The sequence below is a fragment of the Nestor notabilis genome, unplaced genomic scaffold (genome assembly GCF_000696875.1).
Source record: "Nestor notabilis isolate BGI_N333 unplaced genomic scaffold, ASM69687v1 scaffold28844, whole genome shotgun sequence".
In the NCBI taxonomy this organism is placed as follows: domain Eukaryota; kingdom Metazoa; phylum Chordata; class Aves; order Psittaciformes; family Psittacidae; genus Nestor; species Nestor notabilis.
Window position 1 is genome coordinate 1 of NW_009926474.1, and position 19,209 is coordinate 19,209.

Here is a 19,209-nt window from a genome sequence, read left to right on the forward strand (position 1 = left end):
GTGTCATCAGCAAACTTGCTGAGGGTGCATACAGAAGTGTTATAATATTTAAAATACATACTTGAATTTTTAGAAAAGGTTTGAAAATACTACCTGAGACTCCTGACGTTTTTTGATTGCATGTTTATACAGTTTGTGCAGCTTTCTGGCATCAAATTCTGTAAACTTAGAGACAAAAATCCACAAATTTCTGAGGAAGAAGAAAAGAAGATATAATTCTTTTATACATTTTTCTTGTATTATGCATCAGAACATGGATTTAATTGAAATTATCTGAACAGCAGTACTTCAGCAAACCAGAAACACTGAAATAACACAGTATTGCCTAGCTGCACAGCGAACACTACGTAGCTGTATTTGAAATATTTGAAAGATTAACTCCCTTAGCATTTGCCACTACTTAATATTTATCGTAAATACTTCAGAATGCAAAGTGGACGGAAAGTAGCACTAATAACAATCATGTTTAGAATGACTTGTGAAGCTGCATAAAAATGTAGCTATCCATTTATGAATGTCTTCTGAAAGGTTGTTTGAATGAGTATTCACCACTCAGTAAATAAAAACTATTGTAAAGTCAGTAAAAATACTTTCAAAATTGAAATCTCTTACAGTGTAAGACGTATGACCTTACTGCATGAAAATATCAGAGAGAATTTTTCCACAGAATTCCAAAACCTGGTCAAACCTTTGAAATGAAAGAAGAACTGTGAAAGAGGAACAAATCGTCTTTTGCCGTCAAGATGTCAAACCTCTAAAGCAGTAATTTCCTTCTACAGATAACAGATGTGAAGCCTAGATTTTTTGTTACTAAGATTTACAGGTGGAATGCTTAAAAGAGACTACAGTCTAGTGTTCAGAAGCATCTGAAGTGTGCAAGCTCACGAAGCAACAATCTTCTTCTTTGCCATAACACTGACATTTTGGTCTAGAAGTCTGCAGAAGTAGACAACCAATCAATGGTGTGCCTAATGATACCTGTATAACTTTATGTAAGCTAAGTATCTTAATTACACTTGTTATCAAAGATAGCTGAAATACATATTTTATTAATCTTTATATAACATTGTGGCATTATAAAAAAGAATAGCTCTGAGTTTCCACTTCAAGAAATGTAACATTTACCAAAATGTAAGACGTGGATCTGGGTTTTATATCTCAGATCACCTTAATATTTTGAACTAAAGCAAGTAAAACCAGCAGAAGCATTCTACAGAAGCAGAAGTTTCCGAGAAAATGAAACACTTAACAGATTTTTGTATATGGAAGAACAGGCTGTATTTTCAACCATAAAAATATTGAAGTGCATATTCTGACAAAAGTAACCCAAACTGCATTAAGAACTTAATGAAAAAGTTTACAAACCAAAATATTTTTCTTATTTTTTTTCACCTCCTAAAGATGCAAACGCTACTTTCATTTTTTAAATATATCTGAGTACATCATGATAAAAACAAGATTCAAGTCATAGTTAACATATAATTTAATTTTAGAGTATATTTTTAAAAGAATAAAGAATTCTGCAACTCAGTATCATACAAAGCTCAATTTGCCTCAGGAATTTTAAAGCGTTTGCTTTCAGTTTTAAGATACGAGATGACTCCACCTAATGGGCAAAATGCATTGGTATGCAGTATGAAAAAGCCAGTCCATTAAAAATCAGAACCATCTATAATCTTCTTTTTATAGATTCCTATTTAAAACATGAGAAAGATACCGGAAAGGGAAAAAAGAAATGAGAGAAATAATTAAAAGCTACTCTGCCCAATAGAACCAATTATAGATTTTCCTTTTTCAAGAAAAAACATGGAGAATAACTTACTTTCTCCACTGTTTAATTTGTTCAGGATTTGTGTACTCCTTTAGACATTCAGTAATGTGATCCCCAATTTTGATTAGACACTGCCTAGTATGTTCCAGCTGCTCTCTTTCGGAAAGGCCCTTCTCTGGTCTATCCAGCTGTTTCAATGCTGCTTTGACAGGCCTCATTCTTTCTTTGCACTGTAAAATGGAAACAAGTAATGTATTAATTCAAAGGAAAAGAAAATTCTAAACTATCACCCACCCTTTACTGTGATATACCCAGGCAAGGCCAGTATTGTTACAAGCCAAATGAAACACAAGACTTGTTCACAGCTCTTCAAAATCTTTTACAGGTTTCCTTTGGAAAAAGATGTATTTTGAATCCCCTGGAAATTTACTCCTCTATGAAAGCATTAGATTATATAAAATACAGATATCAAAGATGTAAGAAATCACTAATTTAATATAAGGGATTTCCTAAGGGAAAGGACTTATTACAACTGAGTTTTACAATCAAAGCTTTCAGCACAAGCATATGGGTCAAGACAAACTTTTTAGCACCTTGAAAGCTGTACTAACTCAACATCAAAATTAAATATGAGTGTTCAGAACATTTCAAAAAGGTACTTTCTGCAAATTAAACCAGGCATTCAGCAGAGGATCAACATCGCTTCTCCAAGCAGTTTTAAAACTTCAGTCCTACTCAGATTCTAGGAGAACTTGTGCTATTGAGAGTAAAGCTAGTTTGGGTATGCTTAGATTAGTAACAACAGCGATGCCAATGCAGATACATGTCATATGTGAGTTCCTAAATTTTCACACTTTGATTCAGATATTTTAATAATAAATCCAGACAAAACTAGTTAGCACAATTTCAATTACAGACATTTGGTTAGGAATACCATCCAACTACAACAGTATGGTAAACAGATGAAGAAATGCATATTCCCCTTGTCACAAAGAGCCAAATCAGTTAAGCCTCAATAACCTACAGTAGCAATTTGTATTTGAAAATGTAGTTAAATATGCTGAGTAGACTGCATTTGACCATGGCATAGTGATAAAAATACATTCCAGAAAAAAAAGCCTGGACAAAGAAATGCTTTCCTATACAGAGAACCAACCTAGAATTACTCCCAGTAAAAACAAAAGGAAGCCTATAGATAAAAACCAAAAAAACAAACCACAATCCACACAAACAAAACCAAAACATACCAAAAAAACCCCACCACAAACCCAAACATGAATTAAAAAAAAAAACCCCAAACCAAAAAACCAAAACACAACCCCCCAAAAAACAACCCACACTTTTTAAAGAAAAGACAAGACAAATCATTGTAATGGAATGAAGTTTAGTATCACCATTACCATGCGAGCATCTAGGGATAACTAGGGAAGCTATTCCATTGCCAGCTCATGCCACTAATTAATTAAGGAGCTGCACTGCATATTGCACGAGACACAGCTTTAAGTTGTCCTTCAGAAGATGGCTTACTTTAGAAGAGTGCACTGCTTGAATACAGAAAAATAGAATTGTACATGGAAATCAAGTGATTTTCTTCACTTAGCCACACAAACATATCCACCTGAATCACTTGAGACTCATCCTGGAAATCACAGCTGAGTTACTTGAATGTTTAGAGTAAAACCATACATAGACCTGTCACTACCATACTCAAGAGAATCTTACTTGAATGTCACAACCAGCACCCACAACAACCCCAATAAGCCTGCCTGGCAAAAACAAACAACTGTTGAAATCTTGAATGACAAAACATCCACAGGAGAATAGCTGCTCAAAGAGACTCATTAATACCTCTCCAAAGGACCCAGTCAACCTATAAAATTTACATAAGTTGTGCATACGTACCTTTTTTCCTCTAATATTGATTCTTTTATTAGTCAGAAGTAGTGATTAAACAAAATTATTTTGTTGTCAGAGACATTACTCCAGCAACGTATTTGTATGGGCCTTAGCGTTTGTCCTTCCTGCGTCTACTAATTTAAGTCTGTAATACTTCCGAATGGAACTGCTAAAACTTAATTTCTCTTTAGCTTACAAAGAATAAAGGCGTACATGATAAAGCAAAGCCAGAGACTCTAGCAGTTGAACTGAAGGTCATTGATGTCTACTCTTTAAAAAATAACTCAAGAAGTTATTCTTGAGGACATACTTTTTAAGTCTATATTCTAAATCTATTCAGCAGACAGACCAAGGGATAAATGCTTAATAAATACAGTAAACTGATGGGATGAAGACAAAAATTACTTTTGTCCAGTATCAGTAACATTCATGCATATGAGACTATACTAGCAAAAGAAAACCTGTGTTATTGTGCCCAATAACAGAATCAAGAACACCAGAAATTGTCCTCTTATAAACACTAACTTATCAAACAGGGACTTACCACACTAAATGTTTTCTGATCTAGTTCTTCAGATTCTTCTGATATTGGAACTGGTTCACTAGTTGCAGTAATATGAACTGGAGTATCCAACAATGGCGTTTTTTTAGGTTTTTCTTTATTTTCAGACTTTACTTCATTTACCTAAGAACAAGATATAAAAATATCTAAGTAAATTTTATTTTGGTTCTGGAATTCTCTTATAATACACAACAATCCCCATAACTACTGCATTCTTTTCAACAGTAAGAATAAACACTATGCTGACATTCAATGACAGTACATTTTACTTGTTTTGTGGGATGGAAAAGGAGAATGGAAATTGAATAGAAGAATTTCTCGCACACACTTGTACTTTCAGTCCAAATAAAATACGTTATTACTGAAGGCGTAATTTCCCATTTCAAATGCCTGTCATCATGGTTTCGGGTGGTAAAAAATAAAACTTCAAATTATGTAAAAGACTTCAATGAAATGACAACTGGTAAGATCCAAAATACGTTTTAATCTCAGAATCATTCACATAAACCTAGTGGCCTTTTCTAGTACTATACAAGATAAGTAAACCTAGTTACCTTCTCTTCCTTTACTTCTTTTTCTTTCTGAGTAGATTCTTTTACTTTGTTTTCTCTCTTTTCTTTAATATCTTTTTCTTTTAATTCTTTTTTATCCTCTTTTTCTTTTTTCTCCCTTTTCAAATCCCTCTTATTTTCCTTTTCTTTTGTCTCTCTTTTTTCTTCAGCTTCCTTCTTTATACCAATATCTGGCTCAGGCTTTTCTTCATTTTCTTTTTCTGCTTTAATTTTTTTATGTGGATGTTTCACTGAAACAATCTCATCCTGCAATACGCAAGCATATATGTCACATCAACTGAGTTCCTATCTATACAAAGTTTTGTAACTGTCAGATTAAAACATATTTTTATCTGTGCATTTTTTTTTTCTTTTCGGACATAGATTTTTAACATGTATCAGATTGAAACTGCATTCAGTTCTAAGGTGAGAACTACTCATTCACTTCCTTGATGTGACAAAGCAAAGTACTGATTTGGCAGTGGTAGTGGAGGTGAGAAATTACGTCAATTTAACTTAGAATTCTGTCACTCTAAAAGGTAGTTAGGCTCTGAACAGCTAAAAACTGTAAGTAAACAGGTGTCACAAAACTGAGCTGATTGGCCAGGACACTCAAGTGATGCAGATGTTAAAAGACCTCTGTTCTAGTTAGCTCTGTTCCAGCCACTTTTTACCATTATTAAGCATTCACAGAAGTAACAGAGTCCCAGCTTTCTCTTTTCCAGAGGTGTTCTTTTTACTAGGCTTAAAAAGTCTTAGTTACAGATTAGTCTGACAGGGGCCCATTTAATTATCTGAAGGTGAACAAAGAATCGCTCCACTGGTCTTTATAACATCCACCTGTAGGGTCTGACATGGAAACTCAAATCCTTTCAGACATGCAAAAATACTATAGCAACAAAAGTATTACGTACAGGAGCAAGAATCATAATGATCTTTGAATTTATTTGAGTACATCCTAGAAAGGCATATATAGAATCTGTTGCAGAATAACAGATAAAAGAATATCTAATACATGAATCCAAACAAGTTACTTAGATTAAGTATTGAGTAATCAGCCCAACCAGGACTTCAGTATTTAGGTATCGTGGAAACTTCCCTGCAAAAATCCAACAACTCCAAGAGCTTCCTGAACATTCTAGCAGTTAAACAGTTAAGTTTTAAATATTGCACACAGTATTGCAGCTAAGCAGCTAAAGCCAACTGTTCAGGTGGTTGAAGACCATTCTTGCATATACTCCAGTTTTCAGAAGTGCAACTGTTAGTCTGTGCCTGAAAATATTAGTGATGAATGTGTGTTATTAAGTATGCAAAGGAGGACAGCATTCTAGGCACCTTCCCAAAACATAAGTGAATCAACTGACTAGCAATGTCTACTGTTTTGAGTGGAGATTAAGTCAAACACTCATTTTTTAAGTAGTCTGAGCATTTAATTTAGTTTTACGATTCAGTTGCCCATGTTAAGCCATTCTACATTCAATTTATTTAATTTTTTCCCCAGTTTTACATTTTAAACTCCATAGTAGGGTTTAAATACATACAGAAATGATTTAGTTTAAAATTACTATTTTTTTTTAATAGATGGTTCTTCTAAGGTTGACTTGGTTTTAACAATGTATTCACTGTGTCTTCCATGTATTCACTATACCTACAGTGAGATGACAATCACAATGACTTGTAATAGTTTAAAATGGTTGTGAGACACTTCAGTTTATTTTAAACTGAAGTATTTTAATGATACATATAGATTTGCACAGATTTATTTAAGCTACTATCAAAGTCATGAAATTAGCTGTGACATGACCCCGAACTTCACTTAAATTTTCATCTCTAGTGGTTACTGCTGTGTAATTAGTGTTAGAAATAAAAAGATGAAACAAAAGTAGAGGCCTAAAGAAACATCAGAACTTACAGAACATTACAACGTTAAATAGTTGGCTAAATAGTCTTCTTGGATAATGAAAGCCATGACATACACAGAAGCTTTAACATGCAAGTGTTTAAGTATCATCTATTCATGGTGCTCATTCTAATTGAGATTGATGTTTTTTTCCTGAGCCTGAATAAAAAATTTTACCTGAAGAATCACTATCAGTTGTTTAACACATTATTTTATAATTGTGTGTTGCATTAGGTTTGTTAGACCACAACGTTTTTTAGAATGTCATTTTGAAAATTACTTGCAATTCTTAAGTTACTGGCTTATCGCTAAATTAAAATAGATACAGTCTTCCATGTGCTTGTACTGATGCAACATTAGCTGTACTGGCCACAGGAAATGGATAACTTTCAGGTGCTTCCATTTTACTAAGCCAAACAACACATAAAATAGAAATCAATCCTAGCAGGAAGAACCGAATAGCCATCTTTACCGTATGAAAAGATGTTTACCTTGTTATCCTCATCATCATCTTCATCAGATTTTTCTGAGGGTTGTGGTGATGAATCACTTTTTATTTCTTCTTTAATTTTTGCAGCCTTCATCACCTTATTCTTCTTAGTTCTTGTTTTCCTTCTCTTTGAATTGCCCTGAATGCAAATTGGTCTCTTTAATATGAAACTGACATGTATCTTTGCACCACAATTGCCAGAAAAAAAAAGAGATTTGTTTAAATTGATTTATTGCCATTCATTACCACCACTTTTCTCAGGACTGGAGAAGGGGCATAGTGCAAAAGTAGAGAATACATACAAATAGTAAGAGAAAAATTCAGTATGAAACTGCAATTAATTTCTCGAGTTAAGTGTCATTACATGACACTCTGTATTACATATGATTTGTAATGCAGAGTAATACTACAAAGAAGTACAGAACTAAAAAAGGGCCAGTTGACATGCCCATAAGCATATTATCTCAATAATGAATGCCAAATTTTACTTACTGCACCAGCAAGCCTTTGTGCTTCCTTTCTTGCAAGGTCTTTGTTAAGTAACTTAATGAGGTAGTCTGCTCGGGTCTGTAACTGCTTCGCCTGCGGTTTCTTATCTGGATCATCAGGTAAAATCTAAGGAGAATAATGGTAGTATAACAGCTTTCAGTACATATTTTCAGGTTTGGAAGATGCTACCCTGCAGCACATAGAACTGAAAAAGCGGCATAAAAGGTGGAAACAATCCTTTTCAACTATGCCTGGCAAATATGCCAGCATGTTTGAAGCAATGGAGAATTTTTTAAAGGTTTTAATTTCTCTCCAATCACACAGACAATGCAGTCTTGGAAATTACCTCACAGTTTAAAACAAAGTCAGGAAACCAGCCTCAGATTTCTGTTTCCATTCTGATAGTTTAATTAAGACATTTATAAGAAACTTACTTAAGAAAGTTAATTAAGAAATTTAACTCCTGTACCTATCATCAACAGAACTCTTGGCTCTGCCTCATTCATCTTCTAAACACTAAATTCACTACATGTCATTGCAGATGCCAAAACCATAAATAGGTGGTTTCAAAACACTAATGGAAGGCAGAAGCAGAAATCATTATTAAATTAATTTGGACACAACCCTAGCTCCTCAAATCCCAAACCCATAGCTTGCTGCCACAGTCACAAAGTTTACCTCATCTCAATCTTTTTCTCAATACGTGTTGCTGATTATTGCTAAGGAGCTACTGCACTCATTTTAGTACAGCTATTCTCATATTGTGAGTGAAAGACAACTTCAAGTGAGGAACCTCGGGATTAAGTAGGGATGGGGAAACAAAATCAAATCTAGAATAACCTCCTTTCCAAAAGATCAAGAACACATAATGGACAAAACTAGAACAGTTAAAATAGAGAAGGAGAAGACTGAAAAAATGCAAATGACAGCGGTCCAGCTACATGGATATAGGTCAACAAAACTGACTGCAAGAAAGAACACTTAAACCGAACACACAAGACCTTAAAATCTAACAATATACCACAAGAAGAATACTAAGAAGTACAACTGATGTATAAAGTCTCCGCAATTTCAGTTATCATAAAATAAGTTCTTTCAGTATTCGTTCTTAGTGGCATTATTATGTAAACAAAAAAAAAAATAATCCTTCAGAAAGTGTGGATGACATACCTTCTGTGTCAAACTAAGATCAGGATCCATTTTTATCATTTCCCAGCTGCCATAACCATACTCATAGATGCCTATCAACAGATTGGAATCATCTTCCTTACCCCAATCGATATCAAAATGAGCAGCCTTGGTGTGGCATGGGATGACGTATCTAACAGAAATAAGTTAAAAAGACAAGGGATTATTACTTCTGACGTTTAGAAAAGAACATACTAAAAGTGATCTAACTAGGTTTATTTTCTCTGCTAAGATGTTGGTATATTTAGGAAATTAACAAAAATATTTATCATCACATTTTCTTAAGATTTCTATAAAACATTTACTGAAATCAGCACTGAAATGTGCTTTAAAGCTGACCAAGACTAAAATATGAAGAACACACATCTGTCTGTGACCATGAGCTCTGTCACAGAGTTAGCTAACCATGAGCAAGAATAAAAATCGTCATGTAGTGTAACTGCTAACTAAGCGGATAGTTTAGGGATTGTGAAACATAAGGAGGGAACGGAAAATGTTCAGGGAGTAGAAACAACTACTGCTTTCCCCTCAAGCAGAGACGACACATACAGGAGCTCCTCAGCAAGCCTGAATTCTAATTCTAATTATTACTGCTAACTGAATACAGCCCCCAGTGAATACAATTGGGAAGCCAAAGCTGTTACTGGCTTCCACAGCAAGGGAAGAAAGAATGAAGAAAAGATGTGGAGCATGTTGATGATGCCAGTCCTTACAGGGAATAGAGGACAATGCTGTTACAGTGTGCTTTTGAGTCAAAGTTACCTGAAACAAAGCTAATAAAACTTGAAAAAGATTCAACATGACTACATCCTAAAAAAAAAAAACCAAAAAAAAACAACAGAAAAAACCCCCACCAAAAAACCAAACCCCCCAAAAAAACAAACTAAAGAACCAAAAATCAATACCTTTTTCTTTCTTCTGGATCTGAAGGAATGGATTTGTGCAATGGTGCCAACTCTTCTTCATGAGAGATAACCAGCTTTGCATTCACTTGCACTCCTGAGATTCGGAATGTCGGGCCTTTAACTTTCCCAAGTCTTCCTCCTTAAAATAAATGACAAAGCTATTAAAATATTTACCTTTACAAATATCACACAGAAAGTAGTAAAGAAAACAAGACTGATGCTGTATCAGCAAACTTTCACTTATACCAAATGACTTTTTCTTAGCCAAATGCTTAAATTAAGTTCCAGAATCAAAAGGTCTTCCAAATAACAAATTAATTTTAGTTTCACAGTAAAGCAAAGACATATGGCTGTCTCCAATGATGATTCACATACAGAAAAGGAAATTAAAAGTCACCTTACCATAGCCCTTTTTAAAAATTACCCAGCATGCCAACATTTTTCTTTATATTTTCCCCCAACAAAACTGTTTTCTCTTATGATCAGAATGCAAGAATTCAGACTTGACATTTTTTATTGACTCCTAAGCTCCCTGAACATTGTACCTGCTCTTTCTTGTCCAGATGAATTGTCCTTTAAAGCTTTAATGCATCCATTATGTACAAGCTCTCCCAAACGTCGAAGATCTATCTCTGATTTATCAACTAGCTCAGCATCTCTAGCTACAGCATCTAACCTGTAATAAAACAGATACACATTTTAATATCTCTGAAATTTCAGTAATTGTGAATGACTCCTTCAGACTCTGAAACTAGAGAAACGATCATTTAAGTTATCACACTTGCTATGCTGTGTACAATTTTGATCCTAGGAGGAAAAAAAAATAGTAAAAAAAAAAAGTGTGATTCATGTATTAGAAGACAATACAACAAAAACTGAAAAGCACCCTAACCAGACAGTGTTAAGTTACTGTGCATTTATTTTAAAAAGAAAGGAATCATTATATATAGTAAGTTCATACAGACCATAAGTATTTTTAAGGAATGTAAGGAAGGGAAGTTTTTCTTGAAATATGGAATATAGCAAGCTTAAAAATAAGAACTGACAGTAAGGAAAATGCAAAACTAACTTTCATAGTCACAGTAGATAAACTGACAGGCTTTCAAACAGGCTATCAAACAGGACAGTTGAATGATTATCACCAATGAAGATTAAACGAGACAGAAGGTAAAGTATAAAGAGAATAAATACTCCTGCAAATTAAAAGGTTTGTTGTGTGGCTCTTTGCACACATACCATAGATGGAGAAGGGGAAGATACTAACCTAAAATCATGCTATATTCAAGACAAAAGACTAGACACTTTATTTTCTCTTCAGCGTAAGATTTCTTGGTATATTGCTTGAATTCTTATGAGAACAAGATTCCAAGTTGTTAATAACGAAACAGGTTTACCTTTCGAGGGGGCCACCAAATTTCTTGTAACTCTTGATAAACCTAGTAATAGAAAATAATACTGCCTTTTAAACATATGCTTAGCTACCTACATTAGTTTCACAATTGTATTAATACAATTACTAATCCTAGTACAATGCTAGGTAGACAATGGAAAAAAATCCATAAAGTAGGGCAGCTTCGTATATCCAGATAACCCCCACAAAATCAGTTTCAATGGTTTAAGAACTAATGTAAATAAACCAATAGAAAGTACAATTTATTTCAGAAATCACTTTATTAATTTCAGAAGACACAAGATTCAGCAGCTGGATGTATCTAATCATAAAAATTTAATGTGGATTTACAGTAAATGGACATTATGTTATGCCTTATATAGTAAAAGGAGCAATTTGCAACAGGTAATTTGAGGATTTTGGAAGACATGACATGAAAAAAAAACCACTCTCTGTAGCAATGTAGAAGCGATGGAAAGAAACTGGAGATAACTGGGATAGAACTGAAATAAAATAAATAAAAATAATTTTAAAAAGAAAGAAAATTTCCTCAACAATCAAGGCCTCAAATGCTAGCGCAAGCACAGTATTAGCCTTTGGAAGAAGTACCAATTGAGTGTGTTGCTAAATGAAATAGAAAGGCAAAGAGAGTCTTTAAAGTTATTTTCTAACAAAAAATACTTCAAAAGCTTTACAGCACTTCAGACAAATATGCATACTTAAATTTCAGAAACAACGCAACATTTCACAACCCCAAAAAGGTAGGAAAAAAAAAAATCCCTCCTTCTTCAACCCCAAAAGATATTTTAGCACCAAATATTGAAGGCACTTGCTGTACAGGATTCAAACAGGATTTTACATTTTTTTAGTTTAAAAAAGCATGATACAAAATTAATTCACCTTGTGTCAAGAAATCTAAAAAGGAAACAAAATCCACTCAAATTTTTGTAGTTGTCACGAAAAAGATTTACATATTCTTTCAGCACTGTAGTAAATAAAATAATGGGAAGCAGATTACTTTGCTTGTATGTTAAAGGAAAAGCTTACCCATTGTAACCTTTTTGAAATCACCATCTTCATGGGTTGCAGGAATTAAGAAATGTAAAACAATCAAGAATATTTTTCAAACCTAATTTTATCCCTTGTTAAAATGGGTTCAAATTCTTGCTATGACAGTTAACTATGTCAGGACCACACAAGGTGAAACATTAAATGCCTAGAACAAAAAAAATTTCAGAAGGCAGTCTATTCTTCCTGAATTTCTTTGTACTTTCAAGCATCATCACGTCTTGTCCCTTTAAATATTCATGTCCCCCCATATCTTACCGCCTGATCTCTGCATCACTAAATCCTTTAATATTTTCTCGAGGAATAGTTCGTGGTCTTCCACGCTTTTTTGGTCGTTTCCTTTCTGAGATGGAGTCACTATCAGATCCAGAGTATCTTCTACTCCTACTCCGCCTCCCTTCACTTCCATTAAAGCTGATCTGGAATGTCAGATAAAAGCTACACCATTAACAAACATAAGTAAAGTTTTATACAGCCTGTCAAAAACGTGTTCAGAAAAGGACGAAAAAACACCAAAACCAAAACCCAATGATAACCCCCAACAAACTCACTAAACCAACAGCAACATGAAAGTACAAGTCAGTCAGAACCAAGAGACACCTGTTTTGCGCAGTTTCTCATCCTTGGGAGCATGTATATTTCTTCAAGTTCTTTTTGTCTTTCTTCCTCTTCTATTCTTCGCCGCTGGACTTCTGGAATGATTTCTTCCCAATTTCTTGAATTTCTTTCTGGTTCCAACTCAATATCATCTTCATCCATGTTGGAAAAGTTGGCCACCTTGTATATCAGATTATATGTATTTTCAACAAACCGATACATGACTTCATTTGAAAAAGTTTAATCAACTAGTATTTTAGGAAAACTAAGGTCTAGACGGCATATTTTATGTACTTCCATATTTGATGTTATTGTTTTATAATATGTATAAAATTTATACATAGAAAATACTTCATAAAACACTGTCCCTAAGGAAAGTATTTTTAATCATTTATGAAAGAGACATGAGACTCCTCGCAACACGGGCTAAGATGAGTAAAGATGAGAATCTTTTTCTTCTTTTAAAAGTCGCTATTACCGATGCATGATTAAACACCTTTCCAGTAGCTGTAAGATTGCTGTTTATCTTTCTTCAAAATAGGGCTAACAACATTTGAATGCCTGAGTTAATGTGAAACTATAATAATGTAAAACAAATCGAACATTAATACACTGTAGAAACCAAAATATATTGCAAATGATTCATCAGCAGGAGAGCAATTTAATAATCTGCTGATATAAACAAATACCTCCAGTTCTGCATTTTTTTTGCACTCAGATTATAATATGTTTAACTGAAAACACTCAAAATACGTTGTACTCAAGTTTACTTCAGGGCTAAAAACCATTTTGAGAATTCATCAACCAAGAAATGCAAACTTCGTATTTTGTGTTCAGTGATACCAAAGTCAGTAAACAAACCACAAAACTACCTGGAATTCTGATCACACATTAATAAATACCTCTCATTTTATTAGCAAAATACAGAATCTATTTTAAAATTTGTATACTGATGGTTGGTACTCTGTATAGATGAAAAAACATTTTATTAGAAAGAGATGCAGATTTGACTTACTGAGGCATCTACTTCTTAAGAATGAAGAGACAGATAGGTACACAGAAGAAAGATAGTACTGTTTATAAAGGAAAGTGTAATATGCAGGAGGGAAAGAAAAGACCAATACCTTGAACTGTGAAAGCAATTCATCTCCCACTGTTAATGGACCTGGCTCATTTTCCCGAGTTTCGGCCCTCTTCAAAATTTCATCTATATCCATTTCCTAAAAAAGAAGTTTCTCTTTACAATGAAGTAACTAATACATATTTTCAGTTATTATATTATCTATCTAGTCCAGAAACACTACTTTACCTGGGGCTCCTGTTCTTCCCCTTCAGGTTCTTTAAAAAGTTCCTCAGCACCAAACTTCAAAATCGCGGATAACTCCTCTTTATTAAAAGGTGTTGAGCTGAAACAAAGTGTGTTTGAGGAAAAACATTTTATCTTAGTAACTTGAAAAAGTTCTTCATAATCACGAGTCAATTAAACTTTCTTTTTACTGTTAAAATAAAAATTACATATATTTTTAATATATAATATGCATATAAAAATCTATATAATATGTATAAGACAATATACTTCACATCTTTACTTTTTAAACCTTATTTTGCCTTTAGTTAAACAAGTGAAGCAACTTACGTTTTTACTTACTTGTCAAATATACTTAATGGTAAATTGGTATGGCAATAAATACAAACATACCTTGAAGGAGTAGAGCCTGTATGTAGTACAGTTTTCCCTGTAGTGTCCATTCTCTGAATTACTAGATGATCTAACACCATCTTTTTCTTGGCTCTTTCAAGAATATCTTCTTCTACTGATCCCTTTGTGACTAGCCGATAAATATTAACCTATGTATATTACAAAAAAAGTAAGCAACAACAAGAAGAAATCTCAGTCTTCACTACATATCTTCTGAATTTATTGACTGATTTCAAGAATGAATTACTAGCTCAATCATGTTACCACAGACTTTACATAATTAAAAAACAAAAAAAACCAACCAAACAAAAGCAACAGAGAAATTACTTCTTAGACCTGCCTTTTTTAAGCTTCAGTGATTTGACACAAGCATTGCCACAAGCAAAATTGTCACATTTCAAATTATTACTGTATGTCTTCTGCAAGAAAGAACCCTGAAGGGAACTAAGAAATATTTAAGCAAGGGGGATGCGCCTGGTGTAGTAGCTATTTTCTAGAATGACATGATGCCAATAAATGTGAGACAGATAAGCACACAACTGTTCTCCCTCTCCCACCCATATTATCTCTCCGTACATGGGAGATTAAAAAAAAAGAAATAAAATTAAATCAGCATTACTAACATTACATATGCAGCAAGTATTAGTTATTCTCACAAATATATGAAGACTGAATGGTGCTGACCAAAAGCAAACAGCTAACTGTACAGAACCCTCCTTCAGGTTTGGAGCTTAAAAGCTGAACGTGCATACCTGTTTCTTTTGTCCAATCCTATGTGCTCTAGCCTGTGCTTGCAGATCGTTCTGTGGATTCCAGTCAGAATCAAATATAACTACAGTGTCGGCAGATGCCAAGTTGATACCTAATCCTCCAGCTCTGGTAGACAGTAAAAAGCAGAAATCCTGAAATCATAAAATAAGAAGTAGTTTTATATATAATAGTTGCAATATTCTGAAAGGAACCAGTATGGCACTTCTTTATGCGGTGTCCTGGGTTCAGCTATAGCAGTCATTTTTCTCCTTCTTAGTAGCTGATGCAGTGCTGTGTTTTTGACTTTCAGCCTGGGAACAACACTGGCAACACTGATGTTTTTAGCTGTTGCTAAGTAATGTTTGCTCAGTCTCATGCTCTGCCAGGGAGAAGGGGAAGCCGGGAGGAAGCAGAGACAGGACACCTGACTCAAACTAGCTAAAGGGGTATTTCATACCACAGCACGTCATGCCCAGTGTATAAACTGAGGAGAGTTACCCAGAAGGCCCAGATCGCTGCTCAGGTCAGGCTGAGTATCAGTTGGTGGGTGGTGAGCAGTTGTGTCCTCTCCCCTTGTTATTTCCCTTATCATTATTATTATTAGTGGTAGCAGTAGTGGTTTGTATTATACCTTAGTTACTGGACTGCTCTTATCCCAGCCCATGGGAGTTACATTCTTTTGATTCTCCTCCCCATCCCTCTGGGAGCGGGGGGAGGAAGAAGGTGGGGAGTGAGTAAGCGGCTGGGGGGGTCTGAGTTACCAGCTGGGCTTAAACCACGACATGCCGTTTGTGGCACAGACCATAAAATCATATACTACCAATTCCATAACTGTTCTGTAGTTAAACCTCCTTTAAGTATAAAGAAACACTGGTATCAATTTCTGAGTTCCTAACAGTTTAAAGGAAGCAGCATCTTAGATGATGATCACTGACCAAAATATCCCAACCAAACAAAAGACTGGCCTCAAAAAGACCTACTGTTAAAAGCCTTTTGTATTACAAAGTTCTGTTCCCACACCCCCTGCTATAAGCCATGAAGACTAAGCAGCCATGCAAGAACAGGTAAGATGCTTGAGCCTACCTACACAAAACGGGTTTATGAGACAGAAAGCAAAAGTCATCTGCCAGGTTCACTTCTGCTCATAATGTTCATGCAAAGTATGAAAATGGGACAAGCAATGACGTGAAAACGCCAGTAAATGATATAGAATTAGTCATTCAGAGACAACTTTGAAGGACTGCAGAAGGATCTCAAGACGTGTAATAAAACAACATACGAAATTCAAGATAAAAACCCCACCCAATTTTCAGTTCAGTTACAGGAAATAACAAACCATTACACTCAGGAATGAGTCCTCAGAACCGTGTTAGAAATTTCAATGTAGCCCTTAGCTTAGTAATGACCAAAAAACATACACAATGCTCTGAATTTTTAGGAAAGAAATAACATATAAAACTGAGAACACAATTTTGTTGCTGCATAAATGCACAATTTGCCTCCATTTTTGAAATGCATAAAGTTCAAATTCCTCCAAATCTCAGAAAAGGTACAGTATAACTGCAAAGATTTCAGAAAAAGGCACTGATGTCTATGCTAGAAATCTGAAATAGAATTAACTTCTGTATTTAACAAACATCTGAAGTTTATTTTATGGAGTTAAGTCCTTCTCCCACCATCATAGCAGAAAACAAGCTGGAGCAGCAACTGACAAATGCTGTGGTTTAAGTACTGATTTAATAAAAAAAAAATTAAAAAAAAAAAAGAACCACCTTCATTTCCCCAAATCTACCACTATAGGACAAAAGATGTAAGCTGATCAAAGGTATGGAATGGCTTGCATATCAGGAATGCTAACTCAGAAAAGAAAGAATCTGTGACAGACACCTATATATTCACAGGTTGCTCAGAAAGAATATCTAGAAATCTGTTCTTTACTATTACTTCTAGGGCAAGTTAAGTAAGTAGCAACAAGTGAAAAGAACAGAACCCACATTTGAAATAGTTAAAGATGGTTGTTCGTTCAAGAATATACCAAAAGAACATAGTTCTGCCCACTGCCAAAGGATGTTTTTGATGCTAACTGCTTTAAGTTCAAAGCTTTTGTAAACACTGTTGGTTTAAGTTCAGAGCTGAGGTTAAATTTCTGCAGCATTTATATAGTAATTAAAATTACTTTGATAAAGAGCTTTAGAAAAAAATAACTTATGAAAATTATATTTATTGAATGATGGAGTTAATGTGGTTTTTATTCAACGTCTTCTTTGAGTAAAAAATTAGCTGATGTAAACCTTATAGTCTAGGCAATAACAATGAATTTTCAACAATATTGAGATATTCCTCACTTCCCTCAGCCTCATTTCTGTGCAATGTTTTCCTATACTTCTCAGGAAAAAATAAGATAGCTTACTTAGGAAGAAAATACCATACCTCTGAACCTTCTGCATTAAAATGATCCAGTGCTTGCTTCCTCAATTCCCCTTTTATTGATCCGTCAAGTCTCTAAAGAGATTGAATATTGCAGTTAGAAAGTAATTCTTATGCTATATTCAAAATCAGAGCACCTTAAATTCTCAAATGCCAAACCTGTTATGCAAAGGAAAAAAGAAAACCTGTGATGCATCAATTCTCATATTGTTTTTAATTCATCTATTTAGTTTCAAATTATTATTTAGCATATAGCAATTGCCAGACTTCAATCAAAAAAGAACACGTTTGCTTGTTTCTTTTCTTAAGCAAAGTGGTACAGATCATATTCACAAAACAGCTGACGTTGGAAGGGACCTCTGGAGGTGATATTGTCTAACTCCCCAACTTAAGTGGGGACAGCTAAAGCAGGTTGCCCAGATGATGCCCAGGTGGCTTCTGAATGTCACAGAGGATGAAGATTCCATAATATCTGAACAACTTGTCACCCTCAGAGTAAAAAAAATATTTTTCTAATATTCAAGATCAGAGCTTCTTGGCTACTACTATGAAGATTCTTACTTGAAAGGGAAACTGACGATACTTCAGATATTCTGCTAGGATGTCCAGCATCCTCACCATCTGTGAGAAAATCAGAACTCTGTTGCCCCGTTCTCGCAGACGTATCAGTAGCTTGTCAAGAAGGATTAGTTTCCCGCTGCTACGTATCAAATGCTACAAAATCCAAGAAATACGCATTAAAAAATAAGTTCATCTCGGCATTAATACACTCAGCACTTGGTTAGACATTCAAGTTTTGCTTTTCTTTCTAGTGCTGATGGAAGAAAAAAAGGGAGAAAAAAGGCAAATTCTGACATTCCTGAAGAATTTTATGGTTTAAGATGTGCATACAATATGTAATCTCCTAGAACTGAAAAAAAAACAAAACTCCAACCAAACAACAACCACAAAAAAAAAACCCAAACCCACACAAAAAAACCCAAACCCAACAAGACACCGTTATCTTAGTAGTATGCAGCATTAACTGAAAAAGTTTACTCTGATCTTAGTTGACCTGATTCTACCTGAAATCAATAGGATTACTAACTCACAAAAGAGAAATGCTCAGATCCTTTTTAAAGTCACATCTTAACGTCTCATCAAAAGATGAAGTATAGGGTTAAAAGTGTAAGCAGTTATGATGTTTGGAGGTTCTAGCAGGAAAGCGCAGCTACCATATACCCACGACCGATGAACAGTACTGCCTGTATTGGGGAAGGTCGTCCTCTTCGACTGAGCGTGCAGCTTTGGGAGGGACGCACGTGGAGCAGTGAGGGAGGCAGTGGACACCTGCCCAGCCAGCCAGATCAGCCGAATCAACCGGGCGATCAATGGGATGACAGATGCCGCAGCCAGATCGCCCTCACATCGAAGACCTTAGGCCCACTGTAGGAGAGGATCAGGTTCGAGACCACCTTAAGAACCTGACCATGCACAAGTCCATGGGACCTGATGAAATCCATCCACAGGTCCTGAAGGAGCTGGTG

The 19,209-nt window shown here is 34.9% G+C and overlaps 1 protein-coding gene across 1 annotated transcript; it reads right to left on the reverse strand.

Annotated features, from left to right (window-relative positions):
- Positions 1–93: 93 nt before the first annotated feature.
- Positions 94–18,397, reverse strand: LOC104404983 (chromodomain-helicase-DNA-binding protein 1-like; the record flags this gene model as incomplete). The annotated part of the gene is made up of 18 exons (XM_010013552.1): positions 18,245–18,397; positions 17,687–17,758; positions 15,259–15,408; positions 14,507–14,655; positions 14,117–14,213; positions 13,932–14,027; positions 12,811–12,987; positions 12,469–12,629; positions 11,147–11,188; positions 10,298–10,428; positions 9,753–9,891; positions 8,830–8,980; positions 7,663–7,785; positions 7,172–7,309; positions 4,784–5,047; positions 4,212–4,352; positions 1,823–2,001; positions 94–190 (listed from the first exon to the last, which is right to left on the reverse strand). Coding segments are annotated over exons 1-18 (2,367 nt in total), but the record flags the coding sequence as incomplete, so codon positions are not given.
- Between the last annotated feature and the right edge of the window lie 812 nt (positions 18,398–19,209).